The sequence below is a fragment of the Siphateles boraxobius genome, unplaced genomic scaffold, assembly GCF_051911475.1.
Source record: "Siphateles boraxobius isolate OS27281-9 unplaced genomic scaffold, OSU_SipBor_1 41, whole genome shotgun sequence".
NCBI lineage: Eukaryota > Metazoa > Chordata > Actinopteri > Cypriniformes > Leuciscidae > Siphateles > Siphateles boraxobius.
The window spans coordinates 31090937-31107276 of record NW_027509042.1 but is presented as its reverse complement, the minus strand read 5'-3'; the positions used below and the strand labels follow the sequence as shown (position 1 = coordinate 31107276).

General features: G+C 38.2%; 1 protein-coding gene and 1 long non-coding RNA gene across 2 annotated transcripts; one reads left to right on the top strand and one right to left on the bottom strand.

Annotated features, from left to right (window-relative positions):
* Positions 1-8056: 8056 nt before the first annotated feature.
* On the top strand, positions 8057-11829 carry LOC143706808 (uncharacterized). Its single transcript, XM_077199144.1, has 11 exons — positions 8057-8445; positions 8689-8790; positions 8972-9109; positions 9233-9411; positions 9548-10063; positions 10165-10282; positions 10365-10456; positions 10569-10683; positions 10777-11046; positions 11212-11373; positions 11533-11829. Exons 5-11 carry the CDS (start codon positions 9932-9934, stop codon positions 11679-11681), a joined length of 1038 nt encoding a protein of 345 aa, XP_077055259.1. The 5' UTR covers positions 8057-8445; positions 8689-8790; positions 8972-9109; positions 9233-9411; positions 9548-9931; the 3' UTR covers positions 11682-11829.
* A 2558-nt stretch (positions 11830-14387) lies between these two features.
* Positions 14388-16012, bottom strand: LOC143706820 (uncharacterized). The gene is made up of 3 exons (XR_013193034.1): positions 16002-16012; positions 15820-15863; positions 14388-14566 (listed from the first exon to the last, which is right to left on the bottom strand). It is a non-coding gene; the product is annotated as an uncharacterized LOC143706820 (long non-coding RNA).
* Positions 16013-16340: the final 328 nt, after the last annotated feature.

Genomic DNA, 16340 nt, shown 5'->3' with positions numbered 1-16340 from the left:
TGCTTTCACTTTAATAACCTGCTGATTGTTTTCTTTAAAACAAGACCAAACTTAGGTCTTTATTCCAAAGCATTCTTGAATTACAACCATTTAAGTTTGTTTGTATAGTGCATTTTCATATCATTTATCAAAAGGGGGGGGTGACGGTTAAGGGGTTAAAATAGTATTCAGTTAATAGAGCTGTACATTCAGCACGTGACAATTCGCTTCATTCGCGGCAGCATTACGTCTGTCTCCTGCACGCGAGAGGAGAGGTAGAAGAACGTTGGTAATAAATGTCAGTTCAATTGTAAGTTCAATTTTTTATGTGCTTAGGAGTGTGCGTAATGTATCGTCTATGATGATATTGTAATCATTGTTTTAACTATGGACGAGGCACTGCGAGCTGACATCACATTTGTCTCTCGTGCTTGTTTTCACTGCGTGATGTGTCACTGCAGTTATAGGTATGTCCCAAAATAAGTTTTTTTGTCTTATATTTATATCATATGTTATTAAAAGGGCCGTTTTCATGTGCACAATTGCAAATGTGATATTTATTTTATACAACAGTTAAATTAACAATAAGTTAACATTGTGAGTTACTTTTTAGACACAATTGTGAATATTGTTTTTTTCCCCTTTATTTTGCTGACGAGAATTTCAAAATGAAACTGTAGCAGAGTCTCCATGCAACAGACAGGAAGATTTTTTGACCGTTTTTAACAAATCATTTTAACGATTCAATGAAAAATCACTTGCTTTTAGTGGTTACTATAGAAACATTATCTGTCGGAAAACGGATAGGCCTATTAACGCTAGGATATGCCTAGATTTTGACTTTACGCCTGCTACTGACTAGGAGTAAGATTTACGCCCGGTCTTAGCGAGAAGAGGACTTAAGCCTGGATGGTGCAACAGTCGTAACTATTAGGTCGGACTTAGAATGCTGAGTTAAGACCTACTTACCTTAAGACCAGGCGTAAGCCCTGTTGGTGCAACTGGCCCCTGGAGCATGTTCACGCTCTTCCCAGTTCCGGTCATCCAGGGGTTACAGCCACCATTCAACTCCTCCAGAACCGCTACTGGTGGCAAACCTTAACCCAAGACACCACCAGGTTTATCCAACGATGCCAGGTCTGCAACACCCAGAAATCATCTCGTCTGTTACCCGCCGGTTTACTCAATCCGCTGCCCATACCTCAACGTCCCTGGTCCCACATAGCAATTGACTTCATTACGGACTTACCCGCCTCCAATGGCCACACTACCATCCTCACCGTGGTGGACAGATTCTCCAAAGCTTGCCGCCTCATTCCCTTAACCAAGCTTCCCACGGCACTACAAACGGCAGAACATCTCTGCAACTGGGTATTCAGGTTGTATGGTCTACCTGAGGATATTATTTCCGACAGAGGACCTCAGTTCACCTCCCGAGTCTGGTCGGCCTTCTTCAAGGCTCTTCAAGTCAACGTGAGCCTCACGTCCGGATACCACCCGCAAGCCAACGGCCAGGTAGAACGTCTCAATCAAGACATCATCCGGTTCCTCCGGACCTACTGTCACCATCACCAAGAGGATTGGTGTCGATACTTGATCTGGGCGGAATACGCCCAGAACTCATTACAAAAGCACTCCACGGGCTTGACTCCTTTCCAGTGCATCCTGGGTTTCCAACCCCCTCTATACCCTTGGTCTGGGGAACCCACAAACGTTCCCGCCGTAGACGACTGGTTACGACGCAGTGAGGAGACATGGGACCAAGCACACACACACCTCCTGCGTGCAGTCCGCCGCTTCAAGAGTCAGGCTGACCGCCGCCGTCGAGCCGGTTCAGAGTACCAACCAGGACAATGGGTGTGGTTGTCCGTCCGAGACCTTCGTCTTCAACTCCCCTGCAAAAAACTCAGTCCAAGGTACGTTGGTCCTTTCAAAATTCTTCGACAAATCACTCCAGTATCCTACCGCCTGGCCCTGCCTAATCATTTTCGTATTGCTCCCACTTTCCATGTTTCACTCCTCAAACCCGCTGCCGACCCCACTGAGGGAGGAGAGAATCGACCCCAGGAACCGAATCCTCCATCCATCTTGGTAGAGGGCGAGGAGGCTTATCGAGTACACCAACTTCTGGACTCAAGGCGCCGGGGCAGGTTGCTCCAATACCTTGTCGACTGGGAGGGATTCGGCCCAGAGGAACGTTCCTGGGTCAATGCCACGGACATTCTGGACCCCACTCTCACCGCTGAGTTTCATCGCAATCATCCAAGCAAACCTGCTCCTCGACCCCGTGGTAGACCTCGACGCCGTCAACATCCTCGCGCCAAGAGTCGCTCGCAGGGGGGGGGGCTCTGTCACACTCACACAACCCACAACATCCCTCACTGGCCACCAGAGGGCACCATCACCCGAATATGGACTTTACTCACACACCTGCCATCACTGATCACTCACTCACGCACCTGCACCCTGTTATCTACCTGCATATAAGCCCCATTCACTTGTCAAACAGTGCGAAGTCTCGTTTCCACTGTGAACATTCTGAGCGTTTATTCCTGTATCTCTGCCTGCCTGTGTTTGACCTCCGCTGATCTGATTATCCCGTTGTCTGCCGCCTGTCTATCGACCCCCTGCTTTGTCCCTGGATTCTCTTCTGCTCGCTGCCAGCCCTGACCCCTCGCCTGGATCTGATAAGTGTGAGCCTAATCTTCGTTGTTGATCTTGCTAGTGTTTGACCCTTTTCCTGCTTACTACTCTTCTTAATAAAACGTTGCAAATGGACCTGACTGCCTCCGGTGATTCATCACACAAGGTCTCTATTTGCTGCTTCTTCACAATCTCTCTCTCATTGTTTACTTTATGTGCTGAACGGGATTCATTTATCGCATTCTCCTTCACTTTTTTAAGTGCATCAGCGTAGGAAACCTGATTTGTTCTTTTATATTTCTGCACCTCTCTAGCTTGTTTTTGAACTGGACATCCTCCAAAAGCAGCACTGTGTTCCCCGCCACAGTTACAACATCTAATTTTTCCATCTTCACCACATTTTCCATTATCATGTTCTCCTCCACATCTTGCACATCTTTGCTTTCCTTTACATTGTCCTGCCGTGTGTCCCATTCTTTGACACTTAAAGCAGCGCAAAGGAGCAGGAATAAATTCTCTGACATCATAACTCATATATCCCATTCTTACTCTTTTGGGGAACTCACTCTCAAACTCAAGGATTACAGATAAGCTATCCGTTCTCACACCATTTCTTTGAATTTGTATTCTTGTGGCTTTAACAACTTTTCCTCCTTTGATTTCTTGTATTATCTCATCCATTTTCATTGTCAAAGGAATGTCATAAATAACACCTCTGAGTTTTGCTGCATTTCCTGGGATATGAGCACTAATCCTTTCTCCATTCAAAGTTTTTGCTTTAAGCAATTTATCTCTTTGTAATTGGTCTTTGGCAAAAATCAAAATCCTCTTATTACTCAAGTATTTAGCAAACTTGATCTTACCCATTTCTTTTTCAATTGCTTTTGTAAGTTTAAGTGGATGGAAATGTCCTCCTTCATGTTTAAACGTTATCATCACTTTCCAATCAGTTTGTTCATCTTCCTTCTCACTAGCCTTTGCTTTTTTAACCATATCACCCACCTCCAATCCGCAGACTGAGCTTCCTGAGCTATCATTCCTACCTTTCCTCTTTCTAGTTACATCCTTCCATTCCATATTATCACTATCTCCGTCCGTTGTATCACCCATGATAGTTACATTCACGGTACAGTTGTTGCTACTCCGCCAAATTGCTCAAAATCAATGAGAATCTTCAAGCCTTGTTGTTCGTGTGTATCCCAGGAAAAAAACATCTTCGATATCAGTCAAACTTACATGTTTGATCCAAATTAAACCGCTTATACTAAAATGAAGAGAATATAAACAACATTGACTGTCGTTCTCGTGTCCTCAGCGCGCAGGTCGAAAAACAAGTTCCACTCTGGCCCTGCAACCCAAACTCCATATGCTCTTCCTGTTCATCACATGGGGTTTACTGGCGGGCAGCACACTAAATGCATGCCGCCACCTATTGTACTGGAGTTTAATTGAAATTAGAGCTATATCTATCTGGGTTGTATCCTGTTTTATGGTGCAAACACACTGAAAAGTAATGATTCAAGTGGCCCTCAAAAACAGTAACCAGTGCAAGTAGCTTTTGGGCCAAATCAGAATAATAATTCACCTCCCGTGTTTGTAGAAAGATGTGGATCACTTCAAGAACTATTCCTGAGGTCACAACTGTAGACTGTGCAGGCCATTGATTTAGTCTGAATTTATGTATAAATAATGCATTTCTTTTTGGAATTATCTTTAAATCTTTAGCCTATTATACAGGTCCTTCTCAAAACATTAGCATATTGTGATAAAGTTCATTATTTTCCATAATGTAATGATAAAAATTAAACTTTCATATATTTTAGATTCATTGCACAACAACTGAAATATTTCAGGTCTTTTATTGTTTAAAAACTGATGATTTTGTCATACAGCTCATGAAAACCCAAAATTCCTATCTCAAAAAAATTGCATATCATGAAAAGGGTCTCTAAACGAGCTATTAACCTAATCATCTGAATCAACTAAGTAACTCAAACACCTGCAAAAGATTCCTGAGGCTTTTAAAAACTCCCAGCCTGTTTCATTAATCAAAACCGCAATCATGGGTAAGACTGCCGACATGACTGCTGTCCAGAAGGCCATCATTGACACCCTCAAGCAAGAGGGTAAGACACAGAAAGAAATTTCTGAACAAATAGGCTGTTCCCAGAGTGCTGTATCAAGGCACCTCAGTGGGAAGTCTGTGGGAAGGATTCCCCAGGTCAAGCCACTTTTGAACCAGAAACAGCGGCAGAAGCGCCTGACCTGGGCTACAGAGAAGCAGCACTGGACTGTTGCTCAGTGGTCCAAAGTACTTTTTTCGGATGAAAGCAAATTTTGCTGGCAAAAAGCTTGCTGGCGACTGGCGAACATGACTTCTTTGTCAGAATGATGTCGTTGGTGTAGACACTTGTCAATCAAACATGTCTGACCAATAGAGAAGCACCCGCCCACTGCGGAACGTTTGTGTCAAAATGATTCAATCAAAAAAAATTGAACTTCAAAACTTTTTGCACTTCAAAAAAAAAAAGTGATTCAAACGAAAAAATCAGAACTTCAAAACTTTTTTCACTTAAAAAAATGATTCAATCAAAACAATTTGAACTTCTAAAATTTTTTCACTTCAAATAAAAAAAAAAACAACAACGAAAAAACACATTCTCTTCAATACTTTTTTCATTCACAGGGTAATTTTTTTTGCATTTGAACAGTTTTTTCTTTGATTGAAAATATTTTTTTTGATTTAAACAACTTTTTTGGAATTGAATGATTAAGACACAAATGTCCTACCCATGTATGGCCCAAGTACAAAAAAAGATTACTTCAATCAAAGAGAACATTTTCAATAAAAAAAAAGTGTTCAAATGCAATTTTTGGAGTCTCAAATATTTTATTTGCATTCAGAAACGATTTTCTATAGTTGAAAATGTTTATCTTTTCATTGAAGTGACTTTTTTATTGATTCTGTTGTTTGTTTGTTTGAAGCAACTTCTTTTTTGATTGAATGATAAAGACACAAATGTCCTACCTATTATATGGTCCAATCAAAAAACAATGTTACTTCAATTAAAAAGGTTGCTTTAAACAAAACAAAACGGACTTCTATCAAAGAAAACATTTTCAATCAAAGAAAAGCAGTGTTCAAATGTATTTTTTTGAGTCTCAAATATATTTTTGGATTCAAATCCTTTTTTTTTTTGATTGAAAATTTTTTCTTTTATTGAAGTGAAGGTTTTTTTAATTGAAAATATATTTTTTGATTGAATAATAAAGAAACAAAACTACCTCCATATGTAAGGTGGCAATTTCTTATGACAGTAAATGATAGAAGACAATATAAAAATATAGCTTGCTGCACCAAATGTGCAGGCTAGCAAAGTTAGCTAATTGAATTCAAGTTTGTGTCAAATTTTGTCGCATATAACGTTAATCATGTAAGATAACAGGGGAGATTTTAAGGTTTTCAGTATTACATTAGCACACAACTATTATCCAACATTATACATTTTCAGATGAAGAGCGGTGTTGCCAGATTGGTTTGTTTTACAGCATAATTGTTTAAAATCCACGCAAAATTATATAATAAACACCCAAATAAATCTATAATTAACAATACAAATTCATTCATAACTACTACATTTTGGCTCATCACAATTTTTCAATATGAAATAAAACAATTAATATGTATAATTAATGTAATAAGTAATGATATCATAACTTATTGACTGATTCATATATGAATTATGTAGAATGTTAGACAACATTTCTTGTCTAATTTTTTTCTAAAATGTCATTAACAATATTAACTTCTCGTTTATTGAACTGTATAAAATGAAAATCACATAAAATATAGCCCATTCTGGCCACACAGATGAAGAGAATACTGCTGTAAAATGTTCAATTCTGTTTTTTCTTTAGGACCCTCAAATTTGGCAGCTTCAAATAAAATACATTTATTCTTACCCCCCACCACATACACACATACACACACACACACGCAAACAAAGGCACTTTTAAGAGCCACGTCCGTCTTGTTAATCTGTACTCATCAGTCTCTCTGTAGCTCTCTCTCTCTCTCTCTCTCTCTCTCTCTCTCTCTCTCTCTCTCTCTCTCTCTCTCCCTCTCTCTCTCTCTCTCTCTCTCTCTCTGTTTAAATTTATATTTGTTTTATCTGTCCATCTCTTCGTTGTGAGTCTTTCTGTCTGTTTGTGTTTCTGCCCATCACAATGTCCAAGAGTGATTCAGAAATCCAAGAACATCTCATGATCTTGGATAACTTGGTTGATGACCAAGAACTGAAGGATGAGCTCCAAAGTCCAAAAATGACCTTCTTGGTGAGCTGCAAGATGAGGAGGCAGCAGCACCAGTGAAGACACCTGAGCCGAGGGTGGAATGGAGAAAAAGAGACATTACTGGAAATATTGTTTATGCGAGGCCAAGATCAAGCAGGAATCATTCAAATAAGGGTCAGTATTGTTTGTCATTCAAGATATATTGTAGATCTACATTGTTTAACCACTTATGAGAGTATATTTTACAATGCATGTATAGCTTGATATGACAGGGAAACAATCAAACCAGAACCAATCATTTGATTTTTTACATAAAAAGTAGATTTATGAAAGATATCACTAGTCTTGGATTAAGTGAAAGACACATTAAGGCTAATATTACATATTTGTGTAAAGCATAAAAAATAGTTCAATTGTGGGCTGTATTGACATTGTCAGGAAATCTTGTCGAAATGGTTATAATGTCATATGAGCTAACCTGGTTACCATCATACTAAATCTCTTTCAAGTTATTGGTTTTGGCAAGGCTGTGTTTGAAACAGTTTGTTCTTCAGAGTGTTTTCAATGGCCAACCAACTTGTTTCTTTTTAATCTGCTTCTATATAAGCATTCCTATTTGCTGTCATCATCTATATGACACCTTATATCCAGATAACCAATAGTAATTGGACTTCCCCCATTAGGGTTTGGGAAATAAGTGTACTAATATTTCTCTCTAGCTCTGTTAAACAGTGAGCTTGCACCATTTTAGGCTGGCAACCAGGCCTTGGGACAAGTTATAAATGTTGATTTGTGTTGTTTTCATCCTCTACAGCTGATCACATTCGGAAGACTGATCCTCCCTTCATTGCTCCTGACACTTACTGTGAAGTGGCCTTTACTCCAGAGGCTGTTGGTGTGTACTGCATTGTGTCACCATTAGCCCTTGTATATATATATGACAGTGGGTTAGAATGTAAATAAATGTTTCTACTTTAAACTTTTGTAGAATACTGATCCTTTCAAGGCCAAATTGGAGTACACTTTAATATTGTAAAAAAAGAAATATATATATATATATATATATATATATATATATATATATATATATACATAGAAGGAAATTATTGTTTTTGAATATTCCATACCATTTACAGAGTGTTTTCTACAAGATCTCCAACACTCACTAAGCGAATTCTCAGGTGATGAAGCATCACCTCTTGAAACCCCAAGAGATTCTCTTCTGGCTTCCTCAAACTGGAGCAAAACGACAAAGTCTCTTTTCAGAGAGGTGGAGGGCAGAGAGACCCCGCCTGGTGAACACGGCTGCGGCACAAGAACATGTGGCAACACACATCTGCCAACAGTGTGGGAGTAATCCAGCGGCTGTCCGGTGTTGTGACTGTAGACCACGTCCCTTCTTCTGTGCTGAATGTGACGTCAGCATGCACACCAGACATGTTCTTCACAACAGAGATGCCATGACTGCTGGATTCTTCCAACCATTGCCTCCAACAACTTTCGTGGTGGATAAGGCTCTTTCCCATTGTGGTAAGTTCTGGTTTGTGTGTACAACATATATATCATTTTCAGAAAAGTTAAGCTCATAAGCTTTATTGTTTAAAGTATGCCTTTTTATCCCTTATTGTTTTATCTTGAATGTATGTGGATACTCTGTGTCAGTCAGCTTTTTGAGCATATCTTGAGTACTTTTTCAGCAATCTATTACAATCTTATATTTCTCAGTCAATACAAATTGATCATAATTCAAGTGTACTATATGATCTTTTTCAGTCCGGCATGTACCTGTGGAGATGCCTGACAAAATCTGTGGTTGTTCACCAGAGTCATTGAGGGTTAGTCCAGGAAAGACTGTTGCTGTGGTCACAATGAATGGTAAGAATGTGAAGAACTTTATTTTGTCCTGTTTGAGAAGCATTTCAAAAATAAATATATATCCATACGCGAATCCCTACAAGTTTGACATAGATATAAAACTTTTAAAGTAATGTATAAATTGTACAAAGAACACAAATCCTGGTTTACATTACAGTGGATGTGTTTTTGATATTTCCAGGACGACATGATCTAAGCATGCCCGAGTTAATTTGCCCGAGACTTTTTTTCATTTGAAGAAATGAAGATGGCGGCACCAGGACTGTCCTGCCAAGCATTTTTAAGAATGCTGAATCAGCGAACTGTCCGCTTTGGTCGTGTGAGTATTTAATTTATCTATCCTGCAGTGTTGTTGATATTTTTGAGTTGTGGTTTGATAAGCTGTTTGATGCTAATGTATTTGTTGTACATTATTAGCTGTTGGTTTCCTTATTTTTAATAGACTGGCAAGATCTCAGCAGACAGTTTTCTGAAAAGTTTTTTTGAGTGGGAGGCTGTGCGATTTGAGTTGGACAAAATATGCAAGGAAGAACCCTTCAACTGTCCTGCGTGCACCCCTGAAATGCTTGCAGTTTCAGTTGATGGAAACCGCAAGCATTACCGTTTCAAGAATGCTGCTAGGTACTCCAAACTGTGTATCACAGTGTTTGTATTAATAGGAAAACATTACTATTTAATGTGTGAACCAAGAAATCTCAGATTATAAGTTATCATAAATTGTTGTCCATCACCAATTGTTGTTTTTTGTTTTTTTTAGATCTGAGGAACAGGCCATCATTGAAGGCGTCTTCATAGCCAAGGGCGAAGACGTGAAAAGATTTGTGGACCTCATTCACAACACAACCAAACATGTAAAATTTTGTAAAACCTCTTTCCGAAGAGTTTGTTTAGGAGAGTCTTATTTTCATCCACCATTTTCCATATTGTAGGTCAGTGGAAGAGGTGTTTGTGGAGGGGAGTGGTCTGCAGCCAGAGAGACCTCACACAGATCTGCCAGCAAGGTAGACGAGGAGGGATTGGAGCTTGCGGTGTGTCGGCACGGAGTCCTGCTCTGTGCCTTAAATATGTATAGGGGGAAATTTTTGCCTATCCCCTGTACCTGCAAGAAAAGCTGGCCAGTAGGCAAATCACTTTTTTTTGTATGGATGTGACCTGCAAATATTGGCCCTACCTCCAAAGAGTTGCAAAAAGCTGTCCAGAGCTCCAGCACCTTCTCAACATGAAGCCATTCCTTTCGGTATTTCATGCCAAAGCCCATGATTTTAAATGCGAGGTAAGGAAATGTTGCTATGTGATAGAATCGCATTATCTAAACTGAACATCTGCAAACATCTGTTTTTTTTTTTGTTTATTGTTTTTTTAATTCTTAACCAGGTGAAATGGAGTGGGGCTTATCAGGATGGGGCTGGTTTAACACTGGGGGAGGAGGTGGAACAGTGCAATGCCTTCCTCTCTAGGATTGCAGTGACCACAAAACATATGTCAAAAGCAGGTAAGGTGACATACTGCACTAGGTACATCCTTACATAATAAGTTGGAGGAATATGGTAACATCATATTTTCTGTGTTTGCAGGACGCACAGACATGCTGACTCTCATGGCCATGCACTGGAATCAGCAAAAGTGTAACAATTTGGCTATCTCACTGACCCGCCGATATCAAAAGGTAATGACATCAGTAGAATTAATTTTACATGTTCAGTATTGCATGTTAGCAGTGTATGAAGCTGTGCATTGAACATTTGGTTCTTGTTTCTTACTACTGTTTGTTATTGTAGACCACAAAAGCTCTGCAAAGCCAGTTACTAAACCTAGAGACCATGAAAGCCCAATTGACAGTGACAGCGAGCCAATTGGAAGACTGGGTGAATGATGTAAAGGATTGGGCTGACGGTAAGGAAATGATTACTTGTAATACATTAAGTCACAAATAATTGTAATTGTTACTGGTATTGTAAAGTGCAAACCACACCTATTTCTTGTCAGCTGCAACAACAACTACAAATGATGCTGATGCCTTGGCCAGCAGAATTGAGGTCCTGGTAGCCAGTATCAAGAGACGTTCCCAGCGTCTCTATAAAGATTCCGATGGCAACAAAGGTCGTGCCAGAATCCGCCGCAAGATCAGGGAGGAGAAGGGAATCCTGACATCTGTTGTGGAGAAATACAACAGAATGGTTCCAATCACAGAAACTATTTGCCTGGAAACCATTCTGTCTGGTGAGACAGCTTGGCCATGGCAGCTCCCACACAGTGGTATGTACACTAGTCTGTTAACTGCTTCTGACAAATCTGATACATAATGACACATAACCCACAATGCTTCAAATGTCATTCTGCAACCCCATAATATTTTAGATGTTCTTTGAAGGTTGATGTTTAATACTAATGATTTATTTATTTATCATAAATGCATTCCAGACTCTGTCGATCTAAGGACAAAGAGAAGAGCTTTTGACATCATCATGTCAGTAAGGAGGCTTGAGGAGGAGCAGAAGATTCTTGTTGCAGAGATGGACCACCATTGGAAATCTCTCTCAACTCGTTCCGATACCCTCAGAGAGCTGTCCTGCTTGTTTTCAAGTGAGACAATGAAAACTATATATTTGTAATAAATTACATAGGGTTGCACCGGCAAAAGATTGCTATTAGGGGGCAGCCCTAATAAATATACACACAACAATGATGACTGTTTATAAAGTTTCTAAGGCTGGTCTTATATTCTTGTGTTCCTCTTTTAAGATTCGCAATGTGGCCTAAGTGAAGAGGGTTTGAAAGGTCTGCACAGCATCATCCTCAGAAAGCGGCATCAAATCAGAGAAATGAAGGTGCAAGCAAGAGACTGTTACCTGCAAGTTTTGTCTGGAGCAGAGAACATGAGCTTCTTGTAAAATGCATCATCTGATGAGTACGACAGTGACTATGACATTTCTGATGATGGACTGTAATCTACTAACACCTTTCATACTTCTGGACTTACCTTAATTATGAGTATAAAGCATGTAATAAAATCTGCTTTTTATCACCATATAAATAAAACCAAAGTGTAACCTCTTCTTTCACATACATAGAAATGTGTACATGCATGCCTCTACAACCAGTCAGTGGTGGAAAGTAATTGCATTAATTGAAGTATTGTACTGTGTGGTACAGTAACTTTCATTAGTTGAACTGTAGGGTGCTGTATAACAATTGAAACCTGTTTAGAGACATGGAAGAAGCAGATTATGAGGAAGAAAACCATAATGATGAGGAGGAATAATCATTATCATGATCACTACAGATCATTCGTTTGACTACATAAAAAAATTAAGAACAGAATCCAAAACACGCAGTTACCAAAAAGAAATGTATCGCAACTAAGTAAAAAAATTTTGCAATTACATATAGTAATGGCAAGGTGAATAAATTGTATACTGTAAGCACTGCAAGTATAGTATTTTACTGAATATAGGGTAACGCTTCCTTTTACGGTTCAGTACTTGCGTGTACTTACAGTGTACTTACCTAGAAAGTACTGGCTAATATAAGGTAAGTACATAGGCTAGGGGTAGGTTCAGGGTTAGTACCTTGTTATTACCCAGTGATTGTATTTACTATAATTAGTATATAGTGTGTAAATGGGTGACAGGACTGTAAATGCATATTGTTACCGGATATTGTATAGTATTGAATGTCTTCAGCACTTGCATACTGTGAAAATACAGTGAAACAACTGCAAAAGACAAAAAGGTTACAGTAAAAAAAGCCTAAATCAAAAGCATGTTACTATACACTCAGAAGAGTTGTTCAACCGCAAAATCAAGGTCAGTGAGAGTGATTCTGCTTCAGCATCATGTCTTCATGTCGGTCCGGCCGGAGGACCTTGTCCACATCACAGACAATGCATCTCAGGCAAAAGGAAAATCGAAAACAAAAGAGTGATTTATTCTACAAATTAGATTAGGCTATTGAGAATTTGGGGGGGTTAGTGTTTTAGCAATTCTGAAAAGTCTATTTTAAAACATTTGTAAAATATGACTGTATTTTTGTATTCCGAGTTCAGAGTCTTGCAATATGATCAAAACCAAACACAAGCATGATGTAAATATAGAAAAGGTGGGAAAGAAAAAGAATGTGCAGATATAAATGTGACTCATTACAGTTTGTTGTCCATGATGAAGAGACTACATCTGTGTAGGTTTTACTGCCCTTCCTCCCTCAGGGGTCCCGTAACACCCCTGGAAGAGCAAAAAAATGCACGTTCTGCAAAGTCTGCAAATGCAAAGTCTGATAAGCGTATTGAAGTGAAAATTGGTAAGACAATTTTTTTTGTTATGTTTAATAAATAATGTTGAACAGAGATGTCTGGCATACATGGAAAGGTGTTATAAAAGCATTTTAAAAAGTGCTCACAGTAAAATACCAAATTTCAGTCTGATTCTCAAATATGTCAAAGAGATTTGTATAATGAACATATTTAGATGTCCCTTTGTACATTAAAAATTGTATTTATTTAATTCCATTACAAAACGTTTTTAAACTACATTACCCATAAGCCTCTATCATTTTGTCGATGGGACGGGCGCTGTAAATTGTAGTTTATTGAAGTGTGTAGTTACACTACAGGGTTAGGGTTAGGATCTCGCTAAACGTGTAATATCTTTCAATATAGCAATACCTCATTGTTAACTGATAGTATTACTGACGTCATAACGACAGCAAAACATAGTTTGCGATATGGAGCGCTTTTTATTCTGACCTAAACGTTAGTCCAACCAGCTTGTCCTGCTGGCGACATGGAAACGTCAAAGCAACGTCACACTTGTCCATATATGGTATTTACAGGCTCTTCCGACTTTTGATGTACGCAAATCCAGGCTATTTATTTATTTTTCATTGAAAGAAATACAACGCTTAATTTCCATGATCATCTATGTATAATGTATTATTGTATAATGTAATAATAATATATATGTGGGATCTTACAAAAATACAAACTCTTGATAGTTATTCTAGCATTGCAGTATTTGTTTTGAACAGATCTCTTAATCAAATTCAAAACGGACTAACAAAAACCCCTACAATGGAAACTATAATCTAATCAGTAAATTGATGCCATCATGTTCACCTTGAATGCCCACTACCGTGTAGTTCACCTTAGTTTTCCATGTGATGTGCCAACATATATGAAGACTTTTCTGCAATAAAGATATTTATATATATATATATTTACATGTTTAATTTTACATTATTTTGCTGTGAATAAATGCAAGGCAAATATAAATAGGTAATTACAATTATAACAATTATGATTATAAATGTTAAAGGAATTAATATCTAATGTTGTAATTGAACATTTCAAACAGGACTACAACATTTAAGTGACATTTTAATATATTAAGGAGAATTCTGTTTTTTTATTCATGGCATGGCATACCAAACAAATAGTTCAAGTAGACTTACCTATACTAAAACAAAAAAAATTTAAAAAATAATGCCTTTGGGAATGCCATCATGTCAAACAGCACTAATTTTCTCCTTTATGATCTGTGCAGTTCATGAAAAAGGTTGTTTTTTTAAACACCATTAAGAAAATGGTATATGGAGACTGGGTATTGAGCAAAAAACTTCAATGAACAAAAGCAAGAAAATAAAAAGACTGAAAAGAAGAAAAAAACTGCTTGAGTCCAGGTGACTAGGCTATCATGCTGAAAGCTGGTTGGGCTGTGGGGAATTAGGCATAACATGTGGGAATTCACTGGCAGGCTCCCATGTATCTTCCCAAGTTTTGCCACTGTAAAATATCATAAGTGCAAAAAAATTCATTAGAACACAGAGAAAACAAATCTAAATCACTGTTGGGTTCAATTTAGATAGTTCATCAAAATGTATTTATGTTTGTTAAAGTAGCATTAACCCTGGTTAAGCCCAGTGGTGGAATGTAACAATACATTTACTCAATTTACTTAATAACAAATTTTAGGTACTTGGACTTAATTGTTACACAATGTTCCATATACAGTTTCTGTATATTGAAAGCCATGTATCTCAAAATGTACTGATTTCAATATGTTTCCGATAAACTGAGGGATTGAGTTGTCATTAGTGGGATGAGGAAAATCACATTTCCAGCACATGTACATTAGGATTATCCATCTTAGAAATACTAAATTATGACACATAAGTGTTTCAGATGCTGAAAGATTAATTTATGTGTGCATGATGCTACTTTTGTAATGCATTACCGAGTGTATGTCCTGCAGGCTCAATAAATAAGCTAGTTCAGAGCTAGAGCTAGCCACTAGAGTACTTGCTAGAAACAGAAAACATGATAATAATAATTTGTTACATGTATATAGCACTTACATGATCACATCAGGACCATTTTATTGTCCATACATTGGCTGTCTGTCAGCTAATTTTAGAACTATATTAATTACTCAGAAAGTACTGAATGGTTCAGCTCCTCATTACCTACAATCCATTATGTTAATCACACAATTCCAGGATCTAAAAAATAGAATATTCTAAATAAAAACAAGGAGGTAGATCATTCTCCCATTTGTCTTTAAAATTATGGAATAGTCTTCCGACATTCCAAATTCAGACACAGTCTCTCAGTCCAGACTAAAGACAATTCAGATATCTGTCTTTAGTCTGGACCGAGAGAGTGTGTCTGAATTTGGAATGCTCGGAAGACTATTCCATAATTTTTCATCATCGGAATGCATGTCCTAAAGGTTACTACCTGCCTAGGACCTACCTGCCGGATCTAGCACTTCTAAATGCCTCCACCTCATCGCTATTTGCTTCTGAGTACTGATAATCAACCTCATTACAGTTTTTCTAAAGGCTACCTCAGAGGATGATTTACTGACGGGAACAACTACAGGACCAGGGAGTTTTCTTTTGTCACAGAAAACACTGACATGAACTTCCACGCTGCTTGCAAGACACCAGTTGAACTTTGCCTACATCATATTAATCATGGAATAGACTAATTTGCATTGCAACATGGAATTGAATAATTAAAGAAAACTGACTTACCACACAGTGCATGGCAACCAGTGGACTTTCAATTCAGCTTTCCCCTACACACAAACACGAATAATAATTATTTTAACTGTTTAAGCAATCACTGAATAGGGCATAACATATTGTTTTATTATCTTTGAAAGGTCCGAATCAGTCATTTAGAAAAGTAAGCAGCCTAACAGAACAGATTTTACCTCATTTATCCCTTCCCCAGTTATTCGATCAAACTGGAAAAGCTTCTGCCTACTACATTTTCGGCAACCTGAAATGATGAAAAGACAAGGAAAGTTTATTAAGCCATGATGCCATGATTTGTAGCTGAATCAGTCCAAATTTATAATTTCACATGCGAGGTGATATGCAGTCCTTCCCATTCAGGTCCAAGTAAATTTGTCCCTGTTTTTTTCAATCAAGCAAAATGTACAGGATTGGTTTTCTCAAAGTCCTCTTAAAGGTTCTTGTACACCAACTCCGAAATTCACGACCGGAATTTTCGCACATTACAAAATAAATACGACAAATAAATGTTTAGT